This window comes from Rhododendron vialii, chromosome 1a (genome assembly GCF_030253575.1).
Source record: "Rhododendron vialii isolate Sample 1 chromosome 1a, ASM3025357v1".
NCBI lineage: Eukaryota > Viridiplantae > Streptophyta > Magnoliopsida > Ericales > Ericaceae > Rhododendron > Rhododendron vialii.
In genome coordinates, this window is record NC_080557.1 from 1,754,879 (window position 1) to 1,782,657 (window position 27,779).

The window sequence follows — 27,779 nt, forward strand, 5'->3', positions numbered from 1 at the left end:
TGTTTAACATTTATTTATTTAGTTATCACCTACTTATTTTTTAAGCTTCATTTTTTAAACTTCATGTTAAGGCTTTGCATTAAATAAAATACATTTTCCGGTATGTGTTAGCTCTCAAAGTTACTTTTAGCCAAGAGAAATAAAGAAGTTTTTCATAAGTGTCTTTTCCCGACAAATGAACCACTAAACTTTAGTTTTCCTGCAAAAAAATTTTTGTCAAATGAACACTCACAGGAAAATAGATTTCTTTTTCCTTTACTTCACTTTACTTGACTTTTCTTGAGAATAACTTTCCTGTACAACTTTCCTGATAACTGAAAGGAGCCTTAGTGTTCAGTTCCGGCCAGTCGGCCACTTTCAGGCTAACATTGGTTTTTGTTCAATGATCGGATCCGTTTATATCGTAAATCTCATCGAGACTCATAACCATATCAAAAATCATGTCCATCACATATCGTTCAATACACAATCATAACACATTTATTTTGGAATGTGTCTCCATGAGATGTACAATATGAACGAATCCGATCATTGAACAAAATCGACGTTAGCCGAAAAATGGTTGAATTGCCGAAACTGGGTAGTAAGGGGGCTGGGCGGGAGCCAGATCCGCATAAGGCTATTTTCTAATGGCTAGGTTACGACAGGGGATAATTTTGTCATGCAACAAGGGATAATTTATAATTTCTCAAACATGAGGAAGAACGTTTTCCTTCAAATCTTGTATTGTGTGCGCCCCATAGAATCCTCATCAAAGTTGGGGTAACGAAACTCCAAGCCTCCTTCTAACTCTCGAAGAAGTTCCACCGCTTTCCATATAAAGTTCACTCAATAGAAAAACAATGAAGAAGGTGTCAAAAATCGACTCTCTCACCATAAGCTGCACATGACACACAAAAGCAATCTTGGAAGCAGTGACGGAATTAAGATTTTGTAAACGTAGGGGCCAAACAATGCACAACAAGATTTTAAAATTTCAAGATTCAGGAATCTAATAGTTTGTTTGGTTTAGGTTTTTTTGTTAATGAGAGAGAGAGAGAGAGAGAGAGAGAGAGAGAGTGAAAAATGTGATTAATAATTGAAGAAACAACTTATGAAAAAGGAATTGGGTTTTGGGAACCCCAAATGATAACATTCTTAAAATTTTTAAATGTCTAAATAACATCCAGTATAAATAAAATACAATATTTAGGTGATTTTAACAAACAAAAAATAACTAATATTAACATTGAAATTTTAAATTAATAAATAAAAACAACCTGGGGGCCTCGGCCTCATACGCCCATGCATGTGTAGATCCGTCTCCGCGAGTGAAAGAAAGCCTCCTATAACTACCCAAGGTAGCTTTTTCATGGGCAGTAAAATCTTACATTTCTCAAGGATAATGCAATCGATCCACCCTCTCCAGTCCAACGCAATTTAATCAACCAATACTGTTGTTCTTTGAGGAAAAGACAAGAAAGCCCTCTCTGAGAATGCTCATGACAACCAAACACAATACACGAAAGATATATAGGAAAATCCTGTATGGCTATATCACTTATTCTTTCGAAGATCGAATGTGTACCGTAAGCGAATGTGAGAAATGGCTCTTGGTGGTATCTGGTCAAGCGACGAAATAGTGATGGTTAGGCGAGTAAAATCAAATAGGAACCATGGTTGTATTTTGCATTATGTCAATGATAATGTGGAACCTTGGTTGTATATATAACAATGCTTAAAGAGGGGATAGGCTTTCAATATATGGATTTGCCATATAAGAAACTGATTCACCTGGAGCCATATCATTAAGCACATTCCATGTCTGGTTCATCACATTATAGGATACAACTGTCCCTCCAAGATCGAGCACAAGTTGAAAATCTTTCTCCTTGTCCTCCTTCACAACACACAACACGCAATAGTAGGAGAATTTGCTTCCCATCGAACATAAGGGTTCAAGATTGACCAGAAACTTCACAATCCAACGACTGTTGTCCTTGTCCATCTCAAGGATTATGAACTCCAGAGCAGACGTTATATTTAATTGAACAAAAATCAAATGGCCGTCACATTCCCCGAAATACATCATCAAGGCCACACCAGGAATTTTCGGCGGGTTTGTACTCTTTTCTATCATCTTCTCCGAATCAATATCGAATCCCAACACAACGCCCTTATGACTTAACCAATATATAACTCCACCACAGAGCACCTCGTGTGTATGCCTTCCATCGGGGACACGAAACCGTTTCCAAGACGCACTCTTCGAACAATAGACACAAATGTATAAATTCGTAACGCTGTTGGAATAACACTCACCCAAAAACACGACTTTATAGCCAGGGGATTTCGAAGGATCAAAAGCCAAGAAAGCACGTGACGAACTGCGAACACTCCCGGACGAAAACTCAGGGGGGTCCGGAATTAATGTATGTGTCTTTGTAGTTGGATTGCAAACTAGGTAATGATCTGACGAGTGAGCAGAATAACGGCACTTACATAACAGTAATCCGTTGCTAGAGTGAGTAATCTTCGGTCGGACCAGAGCAACACCAACGCCGTCGAGAAAGGCGAGCGTGGGTCTATTTTCGTGGCCCTGAAGCGAGACAGACTTGGTGTACTTTTCAGTCTGGCAGTTCGGAAAGTGCCAGCTTAAGAACAGACCCGAGATCGACGGCCTTGGGTTTCGGCGGGAGTGCGTGGCAGCGAATTGGGAGTCCGAGATAAGGGAGAGCCAGTGCTTGGACACGGACTTGAATCGGATTAGGGATTTTGCCGGAAAAAACAGGAGGATCTGCGTAAGGAGATCGATGTTGTTGGCGATTACTTCTGCCATAGGTGGGAGATCCAACGAAGCAGAACCGATGATGGGGTTTCTTCTTACACTGGATGCATCCATGCCATCTCGGTGAATGAAAGTGATTAGGGTTTTCTCGATGTTCTCTCTTATACAATACTTGCACCGCCTCGCTTGCATGGAATCAACAGGTCTTTTTTCCTATTTAACTAATTATTTATGGGTAAATTACCAAGACCACCTCTGATATTTCTAAAAACTATAAATTGTCCTCTCACGTAAGAGGAATCACAAAATATTCCATGTCACATAACTCTTAAACTACTCATTTGTGGTCGGTAGTCTAAAATCCGCTTGGTGCTAGTCGGGCGGAAGAGGGGCACCTAGGGCTAACTATTCGACCGCCTAGACCGACTTTTAGAACTTGACAAAATATATCTGACATCATCATTAGTTTCATTCATGGGATGGAGGACACATCTGTGAAGATAGCCTTCCTTAATGGGATGATTGAGGAAGAAGTGTCAAGAATCCTAACTGCAATAGACCTTATTAGCTAGCTTGTTGTAGCTTCTAAAAGGCTATTTTCGCATTGTTCTAGCTTTTCACATACTACAAAAGCAAGTGTCAAATGGCCAATTCTTCCACTCCTCCGCCATCACCTTTCTACACGGCTGCATGCAACCTAAGAATTTGAGATAGAGCATTGGACATGAGATGATCCACTTGTTCGATATCGTGTAGAAATCATCATTACTTTATGCTCTCACCGTGATTATGTAAACCAAGTACTGTCAATCATAGGGAATGATTGAATGATGGATTGCGTAAACAATGTAAATTGGCATAAAACCGTAATGTGTGCTACTGCAGATCAAGTAGGGTAACAGAGGATCACATAACCGTAGATTTCACAAACATTGAAAATTGGTGTAAAATCTTATTCTAGCATTAGCACCAGTAGATCAGTACGATCACAAGTGGATTACCCAGGTTCGTGTAGAATATGTTTCCTGAGAAGATGTGTTTTCAAGTGCTATATTGCTCCCGCTGCTAGATGGTTTACTTCCATTGCTCTGCTGCGGTTGGTGATGAGGTCGTAATTTGGATATTTCAAGAAGTTCAGCTCCTTTGAGTGTGGCGATATGGTGGTTTCAAAGTCACTCCTTTTTGGTTTACAATGATGCTCCTGATGATGTATTTCGTTTATAGTTTTCGGTCACGGTCTTGTTGTGGTTGGCTTCGTTTATAGTTTTCGGTCACGGTCTTGTTGTGGTTGGCTCCTTGCCAACTCTTTTCTTTCTTTGGTAGCAGATGGCATATGATTGTCCTTAGCCTAGGCTCAACATAGTTGGGATGTAGATTTTTGGTTGCGATGCCTTTTTCTGTTAAATCTTTCTAACTTTCTGTTCCGAGATTAATAAAATTCTTTTGCCGATTTAGAAAAATAAATAAAACAATCTTTCTTACTATATAAGCTGCACATGACACACAAAAGCAACCTCGGAAGGGCCCTTACGGAACCCTACTCCCTTTTCCAAGTGAAAGAAAGTCTCACCTAAGGTAGACTTTAATTTCATTGGCAGTGAGATCCTACATTTCTCAAGGATAACAAAAAACCCAAAAATACCAACTGAAAATAGCAAAACTGCATCAATGGGTTGTAGGCAAGTCAATGGCAAGACCTTCCATAATCATCTCATGAGGTGTTTTTATAGTTAAATTGATATAATTTATGTACGACAATGATAATTTGGAACCATGGTTGTAGTTCGCAAAATGAATTCAGATACGAAGATTCCACTATGAAAAAAAAGTACAAGATCAAAATCATTTTCCTCGTCCTCCTTCACAACACACAACACATGACAGGAGCAAAATTTCTTTTCACCGAAAGTACGGGTTCAAGATCGACCCGAAACTTCACAATCCAACGACTATAGTCCTTGTCCATCTCAAGGATTCTGAACTTCACAGTAGACATTGTATGAGTTTGAATAAGAATCAAACGGCCATTGCATTCCCCGAAATACATGATCTCGGCGGCCACACAAGGAATTTTCGGAGGGTTTGCCTTTTCTATCATCTTCTCTGAATCAATATCGAATCCCAACACAACGTCCCCATCGCTTAACCAATATAAAACTCCACCACAAAAATCATGACAACCGAACACAAAAATCATGTATGGCTATATCACACGTTCCTTCAAACAATGTGTACCGTATACAAATGCGATTAGACCTTACAGGGAATCTAGAAAAACAAAAATACAAACTGAAAGTAGCAAACTCCATCAATGGCAAGAACTTCCATAGCCAAATAGGAAACCTCCATACATCTCATGAGTAGTTATATAGTTAGATGGATGTAATATATGTACGTCAATGATAATGTGCAACGATGCTCGTATTTAGCACTATGAATTCAGATACGAAGATTACACTACGAAAAAAAAAAGTACGAATGTATTAGAAAGGAAGAAGATCAGGAGATTTCTTTACAACTTGAGCAGAGGAAAATTCAAAGGCTTTTCACCAAGGGACATGTCACATACATAAGTTCAAAAAAGAGCATAGTCTTAAAATTATATAACTCGATATAGCAACATGGTTCTCACCATTCGGTAAAAAAAGAATAGTATTGCAATCCTCCTTTTTAAAGGAAAAGGAGCATACCCTCACTGCAAAGTTGTCATCCGAGACATTAAGATCCTGTTCTGTTTGAGTTTTGAGAAAATTTATTGGGGACCTCGCACAATAGTTTTGAGTATCCCAAACGAACAAGCCCTAACATTTTCAAAGTTTTAAATAGGAAAAAAACAAAACACGAGCTCCAACATATGTTGCGTAGGAGAATGCTCAAAGAGGGGATAGGCTTTCGATATATGGATAAGCAGTTGGAGAAGCATGACTATAAGAAGTTGATTCACCAGGAGCCATATCGATAAGCACATTCCATGTCTGGCACCTCAGATTATAGGATATTACTTTGCCTCCCAAATCTAACACAAGTTCAGAATCCTTTTCCTTGTCCCCCTTCACAACACACAACACATAATGGTCGCAGAGTTTGCTTTCCGTCGAAAGTAAGAGTTCGAGATCGACCCAAAACTTCACAATCCAACAACCGTAGTCCTTGTCCATCTCAAAGATTCTGAACTTCACTGCAGATATTGTGCGCGTTTGAATAAGAATCAAACGGCCATCACATTCCCCGAAAAACATGACGTTGTGCACACAAGTAGATTTTGGCGGGTATGTCTTTTTTATCATCTTCTCTGAATCAATATCGAATCCCAACACAACGCTCTCATCAGTTAACCAATACATAACTCCACCACAAAATGCCTCGTGTGTAAGCATTGTAGCGAGCGGATTTCGAAGGATCAAATTCCAAGAAGCCCTCTCCGAACAATAGACATAAACATAAAACTTCTCAACTTTGGAATAACAGTCACCCAGAAACACAACTTTGTAGCGAGGGGATTTCGAAGGATCAAAATACAAGAAAGCACGTGACGAACGGGGAACACACCAAGACGAAAGGGCAGGGGGGTCGGGAATTATTGTCTGTGTCTTTGTAGTTGGATTGCAAACAAGGTAATGATCTGAGGGGTACTTACATAACAGTAATCCGTTGCAAGAGTGAGTAATCTTCGGTCGGAACTGAGCAACTCCAATGCCGTCGAGGAAGGCGAGCGTGGGTCTATTTTCGTGGACAGACTCGGGGTTTTCAGTTTGCCTGTTGCACAAGAACAAACCCGAGATCGACGGCCTCAGGTTTCGGCGGGAGTGTTTGGCAGCGAATTGGGAGTCTGAGATAAGGGAGAGCCAGTGCTTCGACACGGACTTGAATCGGATTAGGGATTTCGCCGGAAAACACAGGAGGATCTGCGTAAGGAGATCGACGTTGTTGGCGATTATTTCTGCCGCCGGCGAGAGATCCAACAAAGCAGAACCGATGATAGGGTTTCTTCTTACACTGGATGCATCCATGGCCTCTCGCTGAATGTAAGCGATTTCGGTTTTCTCCATGTTCTCTCTGATAGCATACTTGCACCGCCTCGCTTGCATGGAATCAACAGGGTTTTTTTCCTATTTAATTATGGGTAAATTACCAAGACCACCTCCAAGATTTCTAAAAACTATAAATTGTCCTTTCACGTTTGAGGGATCACAAAATATCCCATGTCGCATAACAAACTACTCATTTGTCTTCGGTAGTCTAAAAATCGCTAAGTACTAGTCGGAAGGAAGAGTGGCACCTAGGGCCAACTATTCGAACGCCTTGACCGACTTTTAAAACTTGACGAAATATATCTGACATCATCATTAGTTTTATTTATGGGATCATCATTAGTTTTATTTATGGGATGGAGGATACATTAGATTGATGTGAAGATATCCTTCCTTAATGGAATCATTGAGGAAGAAGTGTCAAAACTCGTAATTACAGTGGACTTTTTTTTTAATATCTTTTTGTAGCCTTTAATTCTTATTTTTGCAGCCTTTCGCGTACTACAAAAGCATAGTGTGGTCCAGTGTAATTAGGATTTAATGATGTCGGACGGATATATTCCGACATGAGATAATTTCGTTACTATTAGATAGCGGATAATTTTGGATAAGATCTTTAGATTTTTTCCCCCCCCTTCTTTTGTGCTGTTGTATTTATTACTCGTCCACAAGGAAAAAAAAAAAAAACCCACACCATTTCTTTGAAAATTCATTTTTTAGTAGTACCAGTCCAATTGGAACAACCACAATGGCCAATTCTTCCACTCCTCCCTACCGCCTTTCTACACAGCCACGTGCAACCTGAGAACCTGAGATAGAGCATTGGACATAATCAGATGATCCAATTATTCTGTATCGTGAAGAAATCATCCTTACTCAATGCTCTCACCGTGATTATGTAAACCAAGTACGGTCAATCATAGAGAATGAATGAATGATGGATTGCGCAGACAATGTAAGTTGGCATAAAACCGTATTGTGTGCTACTGTAAATTATACAACCATAGATTTCGTAAATGATGAAAATTGGTGTAAAATCTTATTCTAGAAGTAGCACGAGTAGATCAGTACGATCACAAGGGGATTACCCAGGTTGGTGTAGAATAAGGCGGATCTTTGTACTCCGATTTTTCAAAAAAAAAATTTTGGCTGTAAGCAATGGTTATATGTATGGTGCCAAGGGAGTGCAACCAGCATATGAAAAAGGACCCCAAATTAAATGAGATGTACCATCTGCACATCAAAAGTCTTTGCAAACATCGTGGCCAAATTCAAGAACTGTTTGAGGGACGGGTTTAACCAAGCTAGAGAACCAACTGCTGACAAAATTCATACTTGAGCAAAGGAAAATTCAAAGGCTTTCACCAAGGGATATGTCCCCAAAGTTCGAAAAAGAGCATAGCCTTTACATTATATACCTCAAAATAGCAACATGGTCCTAACCAGTAACCATCTGGTAACAAAAGGATAATATTGCAATTCACCTTTTTTGAAGGAAAAAAAGCAAAGCCTCACTGCAAAGTTGCCATCTGAGACATTGACATATTCAATGTTTTAAATACTAGGAGAAAACAAAACACGAGCTCCAACGTGTATTGTGTGGGAATATGCTCAAAGAGGGGATGGGCTTTCAGCAAACGGATATGCAGTTACATAAGAATTTGATTCACCATAAGCAAAAGGAAGAGGAACTTGTATTGCATTTGGTAATCTGATTATTCATTTGCAAGGATAAATATATACAAATTGTTGGAGACAAACTAACAAATGAATACATTTGGTAGCTTTATGGAAATGTGTGTGTTGGTGTTCTTGAGATGCACAATATCTTTAACATCCCCCTCAAACTCAAGGTGGTAAAGCAGATACCAACTTGAGTTTACCACCTTGAGTTTGGAAACTAGGTCATAAATTTGTCCCGGTGGATGCGCTTTGGTAAAAATGTGAGCGGTCTGATCAAATGATGGAACAGAGACAAGACAGATAGTGCCATGAGTGACATGAGTCGAACAAAATGACAATCAATCCCTCATCTCTGTGTTTTGTGCCATCATGGAAAACATCATTATGAGCAGTCTGAATGGCACTACGGTTGTCACAATGAAGGGTAGTATCAGCAGAATGGACAACAAAATAGCAATAGCAGAAACAAAATAGCAATAGCAGAAACAAAATAGTAAATCCAACCTTGCAACCAGGAAACAACATACAAAACTAACCAGACCACAAATCACCGAAGTCCAAAGGATTGAAAAACAACGAAGCAGTAACAAAGTCTTAAAGGCCTCAATCACTTAGGAGACAGCTCCACCTATCTAGCGACAGACTTTTACCACAAAATGTTCCAATCCACAGATAACTTCCTATTCAAGGGACCTTCCTACTAGAACTTAGGTATCGTTTCGCATATATGTGGATTTCAAATGAAGGGTTAGTGTTCAATTTCTCCTATATTAGAGGTTTAGCTACAGGTGGCTCTTGAAACTAGAGAAGAGGACCTAAAAAAGGTAGAATTAATTTACTTTTTGGATCATGTATAACCATAATCCGTAACATGACGGATTTCATAATGTGATTAAATAGTTAGTTCGTATTCATAATGTGAAAGCTCTAAACCTCAACATCAACATGGAAAAAAACCAATTACAAAACAAGTATATATGATCCCACCAATGTTCACTATAAGGAAAATATAAATAACACTAAAACAAAGGAAGAAGGTAAAAAAATCATTGTTGTGACTCGTTCCCAATATCTGGTGTTCCCAATATCTGGTATTTGAGCATCTGAGCAGCAGCACAAGCATTTGATGGTGGACAGTTAAGTTAACAATTTGATAGTGGAAATAAAACCGATTATTATACCAAAGTATCCAATTCCACCTCATTTTGGGCGTGAAGTTTCATAAATCAAGCCAAACAATATACGAACAGAGAAGCAGAATTCAAACAGGGAGTAACCAAAGACCTCTCACAACTTGAACTCTAATACTATGTTACGTTGGCAGTTGTCTCAAAAGCTTAACCTATTAGGAAATACTAAATAGCCGAACAATATAAACAAGCTATTCAACAAAACATCCTCACCAATGAATAAAGGTAGGATGATAAAAAAAAAAAAAAAATATATATATATATATATATATATATATATATATAAAAAGGTAGGATGATAAAAAAAAAAAAAATATATATATATATATATATATATACAGTCAAGTTCCGGTAAGGGATCCCTTACTTTTTTAAAATGCGGGACTTTCCTTCCCGATTGAATTTCGATGATCCGAGCCGCTCAAAGTGATCAGAACGTGATTTTAAGGGTCCCCGCGAGAAATCAGCAAAAAAAAAGACCGGGAAGGGCTTCATCCGAGCAGTTTTCATTGAACGGTTCAAAAAAAACTGCTCGGATGAAGCCCTTCCCGGTCATTTTTTTTGCTGATTTCTCGCGGGGACCCTTAAAATCACGTTCTGCACACATTGAACGGTTCGGATTTTCAAAATTTGATCGGGAAATGAAAGTCCCTCATTTTAAAAAAATGAGGGATCCCTCACTTGATAATTTGTGTATATATATATATATATATATATATATATATATATATATGAATAAAGGCAGGAGTTTTCTTTTAAGAAATTCTCTTTTACCTCACAATACTTGAGCAGAGGAAATTCAAAAGCCTTCGCTAAGGGACATCTATCCATTAAAAATATATATATATATATATAGGGAAGCAAAACAAAGAGCATATAGCCCTTAAAAAATATATAACCATTTGGTAACAGAGATGTGTAGGACAATGCTCAAGGAGGAGATATGCTCGCAATATAGGGATAAGCACTTGCATAAGGGTGATGACAAGTAATTGATCCACGGGTACGAAGCACTTTCCATGTCTTGCACTCCGGTTTATAGGATATTACTTTCCCTGCAACAGAAAACACGAGTGCAAAATCTTCTTCCTTCTCACCCTTCAAAACACACAAAACGGAATATCGGTCACCGTATTTGTAACCCAACTGAGAGTATACACATTGTAAGGGTCCAAGATCGGCCGGACCCTTCACAATCCAATGACAATATTCCGCGTCCACCTCAAGGATCCTAAAGCCCTTATCAATCAATTCATGAGTCTGAATAAGAAACAAACTGCCACCGCATGCACCAAAATACTCGATCTTGTCCAGAGAAAGAATTCCCGGAGGCTTTGGCATTTCTATCGTCTTCTCTAAGTCAACATCAAATCCCAATACAACATTATCATCCCTTAACCAATAGATAACTCCACCACAAAACACCCCGAGTTTAAACCCTCTACCGGGTCTAGCATGAATCTGTCTCCAAGATGCACTCTCCGAACAATAGATATAAATTTTGAGATAGGGTGAGTTTAAATCAGGATCAGGACCCATAAACACAACTTTATAATGAGGCGATTTAGAAGGATCAAAAGCCAAGAAAACACGTAGTAATGCACGAGGAGTAAACTCAGCCGGTTGAGGAATTAATGTATATGTCTGCGTAGTTGGATTGCAAACAAGGTAATGACATGGTGAGTAAAAATTAGGGCCGGGTCGAGAATACTCACATAGCAGCAACCCGTTGCAAGAGTCAATAATCTCTGCTCGCAATCGAAAATTTCCAACGCCCTTGATGAAATCGAGGGTGGGTACTCGATTTGGGTCGCCATTAAGCGAGACAGACTTAGGGTCAACCTTATAGTTCCAGTACAAGAACAAACCTGAGATTGAGGGATTAGGGTTTCGGATGGAGTGTTTGGCGGCGAATTGGGAGTCGGATAGGAGAGATAACCAGTGCTTGGACACGGACTTGAATCGGATTAGAGTTTTCGCCGGCAAACATAGAAGGATCTGTGCAAGGAGATCAAAGTTGTTTGCAATGACTTCCGCCGCCGGTGAGACCTCCGACGAAGCATTCATGGCCTCGAGAAGGGTTTCCAATGTGACCGATTTATTTTCTCTTTTTTTCCCCATTCGAAGTAAGAAGAGAAAAATGTGAATAAGGGAAGGGTTTGTTTGGAACGAGAAATTTTTCAGTGTCAGGTGGGTATCAAGTGCTGTTCGTTCGGCATATCCGAGCCGTCTAATGCAATTTTGGACAACTTAAATTTGGAGAGAGGAAGAGGAGAGAGGAAGAGAAGGGGTGAGAGGAGAAAGAAGGTTCCAATTTGAACCGTCCAAAAGTGCATCGGATGTCTCGAGAGTCGGAAGTGCCGAACGGACACCACGTGGGATATACCAACTCGACATCCACAAATTTCTCATTTGGAACCCATGAAAAAGTAAGAAAGAAGCAAAATTAAATTCAAAGGGCGAACAAAATTAAATTCAGAAGTACTGAGACAAATAGCAAAACGTAGAATTAAGCACACTGAATTTTTCAATACAATTTTATAAAGGCTGCACAATAATAGACCCACAAAGAAACTACTAGACTTCTCGTTGAAGAAAATATTAGCCAAGTTAATTTCTGTATTGATCTCTCCACTGGTATAAATAGATTAGAATATAAAGATTACATTTGGTGTTTTATATCCTCGGTTACAACAAATAATTTGAACGTGTTGCTATGTTCATCTTCTGAAATCACTATCAATTTTAATTTCTCTTTTCGTTTAAGAGGGGATTTTTCTTTTTTTTTCTTTTTTTTTTTGGTACATAAGAGGGCCTAGATCCTAAGAAACAAAAACACTTGACGTAGTAGTTCGATGAACTCCAAGACCATCGCAGTCATTGCGCAAAGCCTCCGTCACTGTTGATGGGGTTTGATCAAACACTTGCTCTCCTCCATTTAATTGAAGACCCAACCTTGCTAGATCATGAGCGCAACCACTAACCTCTCTCCAACAAAATATCAACTCACACATGTCCAGCTCATATTACGTAGCTCATTGATCAACATAATCAGGTTGTAATTGGGATCAGAAGGATGCTGGCAAGGGCGGAGCCAAGGGTGGGCTGGCCTAGGCTATAGCCTAGGTGAACTTAAGAAAAAAAATTAAATTAAATGTAAAATTTTAGCTCATCAATTTTAGCCTACCTCACTTTCTTGTACATTCTATGATTATTTACATTGAAAGAGAATTTGTTAAAGATATCGACTCAGATTTGGATAATAAAATGATCTCTACTCATTAAAACATCGTAGGGCACAACGATGCTGGCAAGGGCGGAGCCAAGGGTGGGCTGGCCTAGGCTATAGCCTAGGTGAACTTAAGAAAAAAAATTAAATTAAATATAAAATTTTAGCTCATCAATTTTAGCCTACCTCACTTTCTTGTACATTCTATGATTATTTACATTGAAAGAGAATTTGTTAAAGATATCGACTCGGATTTGGATAATAAATGATCTCTACTCATTAAAACATCGTAGGGCATAACTTCAGTAGGGTGCAAATTCAATAGTGTACGATTTCTTGTATTTTTCTTTCATTCTTTTTGAACATTTACATATCTATATATATGTACAAGTTTGCTGGACATTAATTATAAAACTCTTCTTAGTTCATGTATATAAATTTTGTGTTAGCCCAGGAGAGATTAGATTTCTGGTTCCGCCATTGGATGCTGGTCCGAAATTGACCGGAGCGCCACTTGCCCCATATCTCATGCAAGTTTGAGACCTCTCCAAATACCCCCAAGTTCAGCCCTTTAAACATCCACATTACCAATTCTGCAAGCGAAACCGCTAATCCAATTCCCATCGCCATCCCGAACTACCCCTCCACCCGCAACCTGACTTGGACTTCCTGAAGTAGGACAAAAAATTTCAATTTTTGTATTTTATTTTTATTGTTTTAGAATAAGATTTTGACTAGGAATATTTTCGTTTAGGTTATAATTATTAATTTTTTGTATTTGAACAGTATACGGAAAATTATCAAACCGAATACAGAAAATTAATAATTCTAACCTAAACGAAAATATTCCTAGTCAAAATCTTATTCTAAAACAATAAAAATAAAATACAAAAAACTCTCAAATTTTGTCCTACATCACTTCCATTGGAGGCTCCATCGACATTGACTTTGAAAGCACCATTGGGCGGGGCTTGCCATTTCACAACTACCCTTTTAGTATTGAGAGATTGTTGAAAGGCTAGAGCATCAAACACTTCGGCCACTGAACGACGAATCTCCAATATTGGATCTCGGGGATATACAAACTCAAAATCCCACAATTGTTTATTCCGCCAGAACCATATTTTGTCCACCGCTGCTGCAAAAGTAGTGCCCCAACCCTCTTTTTCAGTTCTAGACCAAGGAGGGTTGGCAAGGTTCATATCCACCCATTGTTGCATGGGAAATGAGAAGAACAAGCCCCAAAACTTCACATCCACCACCATACCTTTCCACAAGCTTTTCGTGATTGAGCAATCTCTAACGGCATGGATTATTGATTCATCCTGCTGTCCACGGATATCACAAGTCCCATAATGAATACGGCCCCGTTTCACATTAAGCTGAACAATTCATCATCTAAGAATGTCGTACACCACAAAATCTGGCAACCACTACATCAACATGTGAAAGATTCGCACGATGGGGAAGAAACAAACAACTCATAGCAGTGACAAGCATTTTACATTTGAACCATCCTAACCTTAACAACATAGCTGCGATTATGTGGTTTTGAGATCCATAAATTCCATAATATTTCAAGTGATGTAAATCTAGACACAGAATACCAAGGAAAATGCAAATCAAATTAGTCTAGCACAACACCAATTTTGCTAATCCTCAACTATGGCATAAACTTGCGATCAAAGAAGAAAAGACGCCACAAATTTGCATAAGCTTACCATTTCAGAGATCCATTTTAGTTGAAAATCTAGCATCAATAAGCGCAGCATTTAAATGGTGAAGCATTCCGAGATCCATGACATTCATCCTGCGGATTATAGGAGCATTCATGTGCTATTTGAGAGGTGCACTTATTTTGTTCCCACCTAACGTTTTTTTTTTTGACAAGGCTACTTATTAGTATTCTGAGCATCTCATTTAGGTCCTTAAAAATTCCAACTTTGATTTCTTCAGTTCGTTAAGCCAAATTTGTAAAGCACTTATTTCTTTTAAGACAAAGAGTTGACCATACTCTCCTCTGGCAATCGGTAATCATACTCGAGTTAATGTGACAGAAGAAGTAGATTAAAAGCCTCACATATGAAGCAATGGACATTGGACAATGACGTACATAGGCCAGCTTCAAAATGAATGTCATGTCAGGAGTAGATATTTGCATTTGGGATCAACAACCTACCAAACACTTGAGCATAGGCAAACACTAGAAACAGTAGAAGGGAAACTTACACATCTGAGCTTTTGAGCATGAGCCGGCATCATGAGATAAATCGCAATTGATTGGGCACAATGGGCAGCCTTTGTATGGAGATGTACATATACTAGTCAATTAGTTGCAGTTAGCAACACAAAACAGGGATTGAAATAAAGAAACCTAGCTAAGCAGAAATCAATTCGGTAGAATACGATATCTGTATGTCAACTGAAGATATTAAACCAACATGTCCAACAAACACCACTATTGCAAAATTCACCTCTTCAACACCATTGAAACGTTGTAACACATGCTTCAACATGGAGGATATTTGTTCAGACAGGAAATAGGGTTTCAACAAATGGATAAGCACCACCATCATATGACGCACTTGGACATAGACCAGGAAGCACATCCCACGCCTTGCACCTCAGCTTATACGAAATAAACCTCCCTGGAATAGCTAACACTACAACAAAATCTTTTTCCTTCTCTCCCTTCAAAACATATAGCACTCTAAATCCGAAAAACCTATAGCCCAGCTTGTGCATCTCAGGGAATTCAGATCTTAAGCGCGTAAGATCGACCCGACACTTGACAGACCAACCAGAGTAGTCCTTGTCTAGCTCAAGTAATCCGAATGCCATGAGGAAGCCTGAACCGGACTGAGCAAGAACCAAACGCCCACCGCATTCTCCGAAATACAAAATGTTGCGAGAGGGAAGGATTTTCGGTTTCGTAGGGCTCGGTATTGCTATCATCTCCATCTCATCAACGTCGAATCTCAAGAGGCCATTCCCATCAGATAACCAATGGATTCCTCCATTCCAAAAGACCCCTTTGCTATTAAAACATTTATCTTCAACAAAAACATGGCCCCAAGATGCATCGTGCGAGGAGTAGACATCAACACAGTAAAGTGGGGAAGTGGACATACTTATCAAGACAACCTTGTAGCAAGGCGAATTGGAAGGATCGAAAGCCAAGTAAGCAAGATGAGGTGGTTTTGAAAAACAACCAGGTGGTAGTGTTTTGCATTTCTTTGTGGTGGGATTACAAACTATGTATGAAGTAGTTTCATCATCAAAGTGTCTAAGCAAAATCAATCCGTTGAGAGAGTGTAGAATCACGGGTTTAGAGTCATTATTACCTCTGAGGCCATCGAGGGAGATGAGAGAGGGGAGATTGTGGTGGCCGCGAAAGGAGACGGTGTTGAGTCTCTTACAGCCCCTTTGGATGGAGGGGTGAGAAAGGAGAAGAAAGGGAAGCCTTCTCCATTAATGGCGAGAAAGGAGAAGAGAGGAGAGTGATTTCTCACTGTGCAATCCAAACAACCGGGAGAAATCAAACCCTCTCCGGCGAGAAACTCTCTCCGGCGACCAATATCTGTAACTTCGGCGACCAAGATCTGTAAACTCCGACGACGAAGCTTTCTCCGGCGAGGATCTCGCAACACCGACGACGAGCTAGCACCTCCGGCGACGAGCGAGCAACTCCGGCGTGGCCCGCACGCGCGCCTTCCTTTCCTTTCTCACGGAATCGCGCCACATCCGGCGCGATTCAGAAATGGGGTCCTGTGAGGAAACGGTTTCTCTCCTTCCCCACCCCTTTCTCGCCTGATGGCTCTCCCAAACGTGGATGAGAGTCGGATTCCTCACCCTCTCCTTTCTTCTCTCTCGAATCCCCTCCAACCAAACGAACTGTTAGAGTTATCAGAAGTAGAAATTTCATAGGAATACAAGCCTGAGACTGAAGGGGTAGAGTTTCGGGAGGAGTGGGTGGTTGAGAAGTGGGAATCGGATATGAGAAAGATCCAGTGCTTGGACACGGACTCGAATTGGATTAGGCATTTGACCGGCAAACGTACGAGGATTTCGGAGAGGAGGTCGAGGTTGTTGGCGATTGTTTCCGCCGCCGGTGGTCGCCTTCGGTCTTTTGTTTGACGATGATGATTTCCTGGCCATTGTTGCAGCGAAGTGATTGCAGGGAAAATTTGGGGATTTAAATGTAGTCACGCCGAGTGGAGAGAAAGCCCACTTTCTCCTTTCAGTACTCGATTTGTAAAATTATCCAAGCTACTCAAAATCTGCTCGTGTGCGCTCGATTGAAGTTTGTTTGAGGCTCTATTGAGATGCAAAAAAATTTCGGTGCCGGATGGATATATATATTACATAGTATCTCCTCGGCACATCCGGATCATTCAATATGTTTTTGGATAGTTCAGATTGAAATCATTTCTCCTCTTATTCTAACACTTTCTCTTTCCTTTTTGTCTCTTCAAATCCGAGCCGTCCAAAAACTCAATGAACAATTCGGATGTGCCAAATGGGGGCACTGAAATTTTTTTCCATTGAGATGAGTTTGTTTCATAAACACTAGGGATGGCCATTTCAATTCCCGATCCGTTCTAAACACTAGGGATGGCCATTTCAATTCCCGCCCCCGAACGGATCGGCAATTTGGAGATCTGTTTGAAACTTTGGGGATTGGGTAGGATATGAGAATTTTTTTTGAAAATTTTCAGAGATCGAGTAGAATGCGGAGACAAACATATCCCTGTCCCGAATCAAACCCAAAATCCCTTTCCCCTTTTGCTCCCTACCCCATCCCCGATTTCCCAAGGTATATGTACACTTTTTAGACTCCTAAAAATAATGTAAATTTAATGAACGATTCGAATTATTTTTTTGGGACCTAGATTTGACCCCACATCACAATCTTCACATAATTTGTGCACAAAAAAATCTGTGCACATAGTCGGGTTGTCAATCAACACACTCATTAGTTGGAAGCTTCATCACTACCGAAATGCGCGCAAATAGTTTCTCTAAACAAGAGACTTACACAACAATCCAAACACAATCTATTACATATACGTGGGATCCACATAATAGTATGTATGATGCCCACATGTATGTGACAGATTGTGCTAGGATTATTGTATGAGTAGCAATTTTTGTTCTCCAAAACTGACCCTAAGTTTAAATTACATGGTGCACCCTGAAGTTTCTGATAAATACACTAGTCACACTTGTGGTCTAAGAAAATAGAGTAAAGGGAAATTAGGACAATAGCTTTTAAGTAAGGGAGATATCAAAGATTATAGAGGAGGTTTCTCAATTTTTCAAAAAATTTAAGGAAGATCGGTAAACTTACCCAGTTAGAATCTGCATGTATAAACACACATACCTAACTAAAGTCCAAAGGCGCTATCATTTTTGGCCTGTTTTTCAGATGGTTAAAAAAGATAGGACAAATGATGGTGATAGCAAGAATATGAGGCGTTTACGTGATAATAATGAGATTATATAGATTATGGGATTCGTCGAACTGTACTTATTAGTTAGAGTAAGATAAAGACGAAATAAAGGTGAAAATTATTTTTTACAGATAGACAATTAGCCTGCCTCGGGCTAATGTCCAAGCGGCGGCCATCTTAGGCCCCTAAAATAGTATAAAAATTAGAATCTTAACTATTTTTAACACCGAATATGTATTATGCTCAAACAAAAAAACTTAGTACCCACCTCATAAGCACAAAATGGAAAATTTAATGCTCCTCATTCCGAATTGGCTTTAGGGCTCCAAAATATCATGGCCGACTCTGAATTGGCCTTAGGGCTCCAAAATACAATATTGTATGCAACAATAAGCATCATTTCCCCCGCCTATGTAGCTTATAGCCACGTTAAGAAGATCCATAAGTTGCACTATAGGCACGACGAATAAAACGCTTTATAGTCTACCAATATAGGCAAAGAAAAAACATGATGCAGAACCTGAGTTTCACTACGGATTTTGCCAAGTTGAGGGAGAAATTTGATTTCAATTCCATACACAGGTAACACAGTAACTACGAGCCAATTCATTGCATTTTTCATTGAAGAGAAACAATGCTAGTCAATATGGCAATGATACAGTATCAACTTGCCAATCATTCTTACGTCTTCCCCTCTCCTTCGTAAAGCATCTAATGTCATTTCACGAAACTACTCCACAACAAGGATATAAGAGCTGAGTAGTTAACAAGATGAGTGCACCCACTCTAGTTAATGAGTGGCATCATAAAAGGCGCACATATGAAGCAACAGAAGTGACATTTTAGGCATGCTGAGGTACAGCCAAAGGGAAACAATGGCCATTCCCCAACAAAGATATAGGCCAAATTCTAAGAGCTTTTAAACATACAAAAGATGATATTAGAACTAGAAACCAATAACCTAATCAAACATTCAGCAAGAGGGATACTTAGAATCTGTTTTCATGGGCTGTAGACATTAGGAAAGAAAAAAGAGAAACTGCGGAGTGTGTTGTAATTTGAGATCCGTTAAATTCTTCATTGTATTGTGTTTGTTCCATGTCATTCTCATATTTAGGAGGTCCATAGTGAAAGAACTAGGCTAATAAGGAAAAAAACATGCCCTAAGCATGAGATTAGAATATATACAGTACATAAATTCAATGTGATAACAAAAGATGATGTAGTACCATGAAACTTTTAAAATGCTCAAAACGAGCACTTCCTCTATCTAATTACGTCACTTATAGTGCATGCACAAACTAAACTGTTCGCAAAGATATGTTTTGTTAGATTCATTGAAAGAAAAAAGCGTAAATATCCTGAATCTTGAATCATCGGGAAAGCCAACAAATCTGTTCCTAGCCTTAGCAACTGAAAAATAAAGTTATTTTAGCACAACATTTTGCCAATCCTTCACTGTATAAACTTACAATCGAAGAAGAAATGACACCACAAATTTCCATAATATCCCCAATTAAGAGAATCTACCTCACCCTGTAGCACCATTTGAGAAATCCATTTTTGTGGAAAATCTAGCATCAATAAACTCAGCATTTAAATGGTGGAGCATTCCAAGATTCATGACACTCATCCTAAGAAGCAATTCTGTGTAGGAGACGAACTAGTTCAAGAGTAAGAGCATGCTGCGGATTATAGGAGCATTCATGTGCTATTTGAGAGGTGCACTTCTTTTGTTCTCATTTGAGAGTAAGAGAATGCCGTGTTCTCATCTTACTAGTATTCTTATGCTTAAAAAGTTAAAAATTCCTACTTTACTTTCTTCACTTCATTAAGGCAAATTTTTAAAACACTAAGTTTTTCCATTTTTTAAGGACAACGAGTTGAACATACTGTCTTGGCAATCGGTACTCATACTCAGAGTTAATGTGAGAGTGCTAGACTAAAAGCCTCACATAAGAAGAAACAAAATTGTAATCACTGGCATCCTCCTCTAGTATAGCAGGGTGGGGAAGTGAAGCAATGGACATTGGACAATGAAGAATATAGGCGAGCTTCAAAGTGAATGTCATGTCAGAAGTTGAAATTAGCATTAGGGACCAACAACCTACCAAATACTTGAGCATAGGGAAACAGTAGGAGATAAATCGCAATTGATGTCGCAGCCTTTGCATGGTAATATGATAAAGTACATGAACTAGTCAATTAGTTGTAGTGAGTTACACAAAACAGACAATGAAATAAAGAAAGCTACCTAAGGGAAAATCAATTAGAATCTGGGAATGACGTAACGAAGGGGAGATAGAGAAGTTTGTCCTGATTCGAGTTTCCTTAGTTCAAGTTCTTCATGTTCTGAGACTTGGTAGAACGAACTTCAAAGCTTTTGATAATCTATTTTTCTGAAAACCATCCAATCTCCTTTCTTCTTTTACTTGTCTTCTTTGGTTCATCTAATGTATGCTAACGAAGATATATAACAGGCTTAACAGCTGCTGAGATGAAGGAAAATACTAGTATAATTATTGGTAGAAAATGACACCTGTATGCCAACTAAAGATATTAAACCAACATGTCCAACAAACTCCTACTATTGCAAAATTCACCTCTTCAACACTAAGGAACAGTATCATAGAAAAGTTGTAACACATGCTCCAACATGGAAGATAATGTTCAGACAGGAAATAGGGATTCAACAAATGGATAAGCACCACCATCATATGACTCACTTGGAAATAGACCAGGAAGCACATCCCACGTCCTGGACTTCAGCTTATACGAAATAATCCTCCCTGGAATAGCTAACACAACAACGAAATCTTTTTCCTTCTCTCCCTTCGAAACATACAGCACTCTAAATCCGGGAAACATATAGCTCACCTTATCCGTCTCAGGGAATTCATTTCTCAAGCGCCTTAGATTGACCCGACACTTGACAGACCAACCGGAGTAGTCCTTTTCTAGCTCAAGTATTCCGAATCCCATAGGGAAGCACGAAGGAGACTGAAGAAGAACCAGACGCCCACCACATTCTCCGAAGTACAAAATCTTATCATAGGCAAGGATCTTCGGATTCCTAGGGTTTGGCAGTGCTATCATCTCCCCTGCATCAACGTCAAATCTCAAGAGACCACTCTCATCACTTAACCAATGGATTGCTCCATTCCAAAAGACCCCATCGCTATAACAACATTTATCCTCAACGAAAACATAGTCCCAAGATGCATCATACGAGGAATAGACATCAACACAGTAAGGTCGGGAAGTGGACATACTAATCAAGACAACCTTGTAGTGAGGCGATTTAGAAGGGTCAAATGCCAAGAAACCATCATGAGGTGCTTTCGAAATCCAACCACGTGATAGTACTGTGCGTTTCTGTGTGGTGGGATTACAAACTATGTATGAAATAGTTTCACTTTCCTCATCCAAGTGACTAAACAATAGCAGTCCGTTGAGAGAGTGTTCAATCCTGGGTCTGGATCGAGTGCCTCCGGGGCCGTCAACGAAGGCGAGAGAGGGGAGATTCCCGGGGCCGTGAAGGGAGACGGTGTTGAGTCTCCTAGAGTAATCAGAAGTAGAAATTTCATAGGAATACAAGCCTGAGACAGAAGGGCTAGGGTTTCTGGAGGAGTGGGCGGTGGAGAATTGGGGGCGGGAGATGACAGAGAGCCAGTGCTTGGAAACGGACTCGAATCGGACAAGGGATTTCGCTGGCAAACGTAGTAGGATTTCTGTGAGGAGATCGACGTTGTTAGCGATTGATTCTGCCGCCGGTGAGATTTCCGACGAAGTAGCGCCGGGAATCTGCTTCGTTCGTTTACTGGATGTTGATTTCCTCGCCATGCTGCCTTGGTGTGGAGAAATGACTACGGGGACCGTGAAGTAATTTTGTGGGAGAACGCTGAAATTCCAAAGCCATTTCCATCTTCCAAGTTTTCAACAGCCAAAAAGATTATAAAAAAATAAAAAAATAAAACCGAGATGGCATCTGAACCGTTCATTACCAAATGCCAAATATATGAACGTTTCGGATGGGGCCAACACTTATGTTATCGAGGGTCTCCGGGTTCTTTTGAAATTGGGCCTAAATGAGTTTCGATCGTGTTTAATTTGGGTGAAAAGTTTTTTGAAAAATAGTAGGGGTAATAAGTGAAGAGAAATAGAAAGAGAAATGTTAGAAGTAAGAGGAATCAAGGAGGAATTTTTTGAAAAATTCTTTTTCAAAAAGCAAAAAGAATAAATTGTTTATTTTGTAGATTTTGTCGAGAAAATATCAATGTAGAATATGATTTACAATATAAACAAGTCGCGTTTGTGATGGGAAAGAAATCCAAAGGAGTATGATTTACAGCTTCAAGATTCTATTTTTGATTCGTTGTTGTACGAAAAAAGTTTGATTAAACCGATTTTCACCTCAAATATTTTATCAACGAGTTCTATAAAATGAACAATTGTGATAATATTTTTGGGCTTGGAACGGACCTAGAAGAACTGAAAACTTAACTAACGGCACTGGACACAAATTAAAGGGGAAAATGACGGCCTAAGACGTGTTTTGATAATTAATACCCGCCAAGGACAAGCTAAGAACATTTGTTAGTACTGAACATGTCATTAGCGGGTATTAATTATCAAAATACGTCATTGGCCGTCATTTTCCCCAAATTAAAGTGAACAACAGGAACTCATGATCTCCATCTAATAGTGAAGATGGTAGAAAGAGGAACAAAGAGAAAATACTGCTACCTGCGTCTTGAAATGTTTGTTCGGTTCACATAACGAGCACTTAAAACTAACACATTGTTTTCAAGAAAAAAAGAATTAAAATCTGCTAATGGTTGTTTTTTTTGAAAGTTCTCTTGAATTTTTATTTTTTTATTTTTTTATTTTTTTATTTTTAACGTTTGGGCGTACTTTTTGAGATAGAGGGAGTGAAAAACTAATTTTTCTCTTAGCAATTCGTTTAATCTCAAAAGTAAAAAACTTTTTGAGATTCACTTGTAAACTTGGTTCGTGCAAAAAAAGGAAGAGAAAGACTCGGATTGCTTACCCATTGACGCGGGCAAATTATTCGGTACTCCCGGAACGTGGTATTGCTAACAAATAGGAGATTGCCACCAGGCAATGCGGGTCAATCTTTGTTTCTCAACCAATCAACAATAGTAAAATACGTGTCCCTATCATAAAATTTACCGCTACGTAGATGATTGGGAGTGTCACATTAGATCATCCATTTCGAAAAAGGCAGCTTTTTTGTATCTCGAAGTAAACCAAACAAGGTTTTGTTGAAAATCTAGCATCAATAAGTGCAGCGTTTAAATGGTGAAGCATTCCGAGACCCATGACACTCATCCTACGGATTATAGAACCATTCATGTGCTATTTGAGAGGTGCACTTACTTTGTTCTCATCTTACGATTTTTGACAAGGCTACTTATTAGCATTCTGAGCATCGCGTTTAGGTCCTTAAAAATTCCTGCTTTATTTCCTTCGGTTCGTTAAGCCAAATTCGTAAACCACTTATTTCTTTTAAGACAACAAGTTGACCATACTCTCTCTGGCAAATTGGCAATCGGTAATCATACTCGAGTTAATGTGACAGAAGAAGTAGATTAAAAGCCTCACATATGAAGCAACAAAGGGAAGCAATGGACATTGGACAATGAAGTATATAGGCCAGCTTCAAAGTGAATCTCATGTCAGGAGTTGATATTAGCATTTGGGATCAACAAACCTACCAAGCATAGGGAAACAGTAGAATGTGCAGTGATGGGAGTCTTACTACAGGAAAGAAGAAGGAAACCTACACATGTGAGATTTTGAGCATGAGCCGGCATTATGAGATACTAAATCGCAATTGATGGGGCAGCCTTTGTGTGGTAACATGATTTAAGTACATGTACTAGTCAATTAGTTGCAGTTAGTTACACAAAACAGGGACCGAAATAAATAAAGCTAGCTAAGCGGAAATCGATTGGAATCGGTAGAAAATGATATCTATATGTCAACTAAAGATATTAAACCAACATGTCCAACAAACACTTATTACTGCGAAATTCACCTCTTCAACACTAAGTAACTGTAGGATATTTGTTCAGACAGGAAATAGGGTTCCAACAAATGGATAAGCACCACCAATATATGACCGAATCGGACGTAGACCAGGAAGCACATCCCACGTCCTGCACCTCAGGTTATACGAAATAATCCTACCAGGAATGGCTAAGAAGACAACAAAATCTTTTTCCTTCTCTCCCTTCAAAACATATAGCACTCTAAATCCGGGAAACTTATAGCCCACTGATGCCATCTCAGGGAATTCAGATCTTAAGCGCCTAAGATTTACCCAACACCTGATAGACCAACCGGAGTAGTCCTTGTCTAGCTCAAGTATTCCGAATCCCATAGGGAAACTCGAAGGGGACTAAACAAGAACCAAACCCCCACAACATTCTCCGAAATACAAATGTCTTGCACTTCAGATTGTAGGAAATGACTTTTCGGTACCAATTTTCCAATTGGTCAGAGACAAAATGATACGGATCAATTACGTTGTTTCAAGCTCTAGAGACATTAATTCAGAAAACATAAAACAAGTATAAAAAACAGACAAGAGATAGAGAAGTGCATTGTATTGTATGAGAAATTCATCAGTTCAGATTCTTAAGAAAATATCTGAGTCTAAGACTCTGATTGCAAGAGCTAGTAGAGCAACATGTGCAACAAAACACTTATAGCCAGGGAAATATTCAACTTCTCAACACTAAGATGTTAATAAGTTGAAAAGTTCTTAAGAAAACACAATTGCTCCGATGTGAAGGATACTTAATATATTCAAACAGGAGATAGAGTTTCCACAAAGGGATAGGCAAATCCAGTTTCACCATGATAGATTAATTCACCTGGCACCAGATCACCAAGCACATAAAATGTCCGGCGATTCAGATTGTAGGAAATGACCCTTCCTGGAATCGCCAACACCAGCGAGTAATCTTCTTTCTCCTCGCCCTCCAAAAAACACAGCACAGAATATTTGAAATCGTCTTCTATCTCAGGGAATGCAGATACTATGGTTCTAAGATCGACTCTGTACTTTAGAACCCAAGTTACCCACTGGCAGCTTTTGATATCCAACTCTAGGATTACGAGTTTCTTAGCAGGGATTAAAAGATTCTGTATTAGAATCAGACTGCCACCACATACTCCGATATACTTGAAAGTGTGTTCAGGTAGAATTATAGTCCCTTCAGGGAGTGGCAAAGTTAGCATCTTCTCGGTATGGACGTCAAATTTCAGCAGACTAGAACGATAACTCAACCAATAGATTGCTTCACCACAACTACAAGAAAAACTTCGCAGGAAAAAAATCTCTTTCCAATCGATACTCCCCAAATTGTAGACATCAATGTCGATATTTTTCCAACTACGAGTCTCCGAACTGTAGACATCAATTTCGAAAGATTCTTCTTCGTAGCGACTGACCACGACAACTTTGTAGTGAGGTGATTTCGAAGGATCAAAAACCAGGTAAGCGCCACGATAAAGGTAAGAAAATCGAGGTGAAAGTCTAGCTATGGGAAGTATTCTGTAGTTCTGCGTGGTCGGATTACAAACAATGTAGAGCGTCAATATGAAACCATAAGGATTTAAGTAACGAGTATCGAACAACATTAAACCGTTGCAGGAGTGTTGAATGGTAGTTGGGGAGTATTTGCCTTCAAGTCCTTCGAGGAAGCAGAGAGACGGGAGGAGATTCCGGTTGCCACGGAAGGAGACGGAGGTGAGCCGGAATTGGGTGTAGATATAGAGGCCTGAGATTGAAGGGCTACTAGGGTTTCGGGTGGAGTAGTTGGAGGCAAAAACTGGGTGGGAGATGAGAGAGAGCCAGTGTTTGGAGACGAACTTGAATCGGATCAGGAGTTTCAATGGCAAAAGTAGTAGGATTTCTGCGAGGAGGTCATCACTGTTGGCGATTTCTCGGCCCGCCGGCGAGCTTTTCGGCAGAGTGGAACCGGCGACGGCCTTTGCTGCTTTCCCGGACATTTCGGAAGGAGTATCTGAAGAACTGATCACAGATTCAGAGGGAAAAGGAAAAAGGTGAAATCGAAGGGAGCGTTATCAGAGTTCAGAACCAACGCTCCAATGAAAAAACGTCAGTGATGAACAGGCCTTAATAAAAGGCTTTACCCTAATTACGCCGACGGCGGACTTCCTATAGAGTTGTAATGCGACCGATTGGACGGCTTGGATTTTATTGCAAGAAAAAGACTCCTAAAACGTTTCAAACTCGAGAGGCGAAAAGTTTCAAGAGTGGGTATGATAGCCTAATTCAATACTTAAAACTAGGAGTGTGCAAAAAACCGAGTCCCGACGGACCCGACCCGACCCGAAGGGTTTCGGACGGGGCCGAATATATGGTTCGGTCGGGTACGGGTACACTTTTCTAAAAAAATCAGTTTTCAGTTCGGGGCTCGGGGTGCTGTTTTTCTTATCCGACCTGACCAAAAGACACAAATTCATATAGTTTACTTCGGTTTTGGTCGGACCCGACCCAACCAAAAAAATCGGTTACACGGACGGGTATCCCCCTCCTTCGGTTCGGGTCTCAAAAAAGTGATAACCGACTAGTCAGGGTTGGGTCGGGGCCGAACCCGACCCGCCCGACCCGTGCACACCCCTACTTAAAACTGAATAGGTTAAGTGAAAATAAAATAAATTGATTTGATAACCACAAAAGAGTCCATTGAACACGCTTAGTGGAAGTAAATAGTTAAGAGTAGAAAAATAAGTAGGTCCCCCCCACTTATCACTTATCGTTGAACACGTTCGGCGTGAGCCCGACGTGTTCAGCAAATTCCATACAGAGTACAAGGAAGGGGAGAATGTTACCAAAATATGCTTGCTATATGTGACTTTGATATGTTGTTTACATGTGTGTGGGCTGGTCGGGAAGGGGTAGCACATGACTCATGGGTACTAAGAGAAATTATGAGTGATCCAGCTAACAACTTTCTAATTCTTCCTCTAGGTTAGATGATTGTTTTGAATTATATGCTAATATTTCCTAACATAATTGTTATTCTACTGTGCAGGAAAATACTTTTTATGTGATGCAGCATATACTCATACACGTAGATTTATGGCACCATATCGGAATGTGCGATATTGGTTAGCTGATTTCCAAAATGGTTGGTGTCCTAGGATTAAAGAAGAGCGATTCAACCTCGCACATGCGAGGTTACAGAATGTGATTGAGCGTGCTTTTGGAGTTCTGAAGTCTCGTTTTCCAATATCATATCCTTTTGTAGTACAAAGAAATATGGTGATTTCTTGCACAACTATGCACAATTTTATTCGGAGGACTTGCATTTCAGATCAATTTCTTGATGAATTTAATGATCCAAATGCTTCTTACGGCAATGCTCA

General features: G+C 39.6%; 3 protein-coding genes across 3 annotated transcripts; all 3 read right to left on the reverse strand.

Moving 5' to 3' along the window:
- Positions 1–1,717: 1,717 nt before the first annotated feature.
- LOC131317398 (F-box protein At5g07610-like) lies at positions 1,718–2,881 on the reverse strand. Its single transcript, XM_058346957.1, has one exon. The coding sequence runs from the start codon at positions 2,879–2,881 to the stop codon at positions 1,718–1,720; it is 1,164 nt and encodes a 387-aa protein (XP_058202940.1).
- Positions 2,882–20,959: 18,078 nt separating this feature from the next.
- LOC131335586 (F-box protein At5g07610-like) lies at positions 20,960–22,260 on the reverse strand. The gene has a single exon (XM_058371020.1). It carries the CDS (start codon positions 22,194–22,196, stop codon positions 21,024–21,026), a length of 1,173 nt encoding a protein of 390 aa, XP_058227003.1. The 5' UTR covers positions 22,197–22,260; the 3' UTR covers positions 20,960–21,023.
- A 2,187-nt stretch (positions 22,261–24,447) lies between these two features.
- LOC131317405 (F-box protein At5g07610-like) lies at positions 24,448–26,396 on the reverse strand. Its single transcript, XM_058346963.1, has 2 exons — positions 25,194–26,396; positions 24,448–24,777 (listed from the first exon to the last, which is right to left on the reverse strand). Exons 1-2 carry the CDS (start codon positions 26,394–26,396, stop codon positions 24,448–24,450), a joined length of 1,533 nt encoding a protein of 510 aa, XP_058202946.1.
- Between the last annotated feature and the right edge of the window lie 1,383 nt (positions 26,397–27,779).

Excerpts from the sequence above, each read along its gene's own strand:
- LOC131317398 (XM_058346957.1), bottom strand. The coding sequence starts at position 2,881 with ATGGATGCATCCAGTGTAAGAAGAAACCCCATCATCGGTTCTGCTTCG.
- LOC131335586 (XM_058371020.1), bottom strand. The coding sequence starts at position 22,196 with ATGGCGAGGAAATCAACATCCAGTAAACGAACGAAGCAGATTCCCGGC.
- LOC131317405 (XM_058346963.1), bottom strand. The coding sequence starts at position 26,396 with ATGTCCGGGAAAGCAGCAAAGGCCGTCGCCGGTTCCACTCTGCCGAAA. Across the intron at positions 24,778-25,193 it reads TTGTGGAAACTCTATCTCCT|TCCCCTTCGAGTTTCCCTAT; the intron begins GTTTGAATATAT and ends GTTCTTGTTTAG.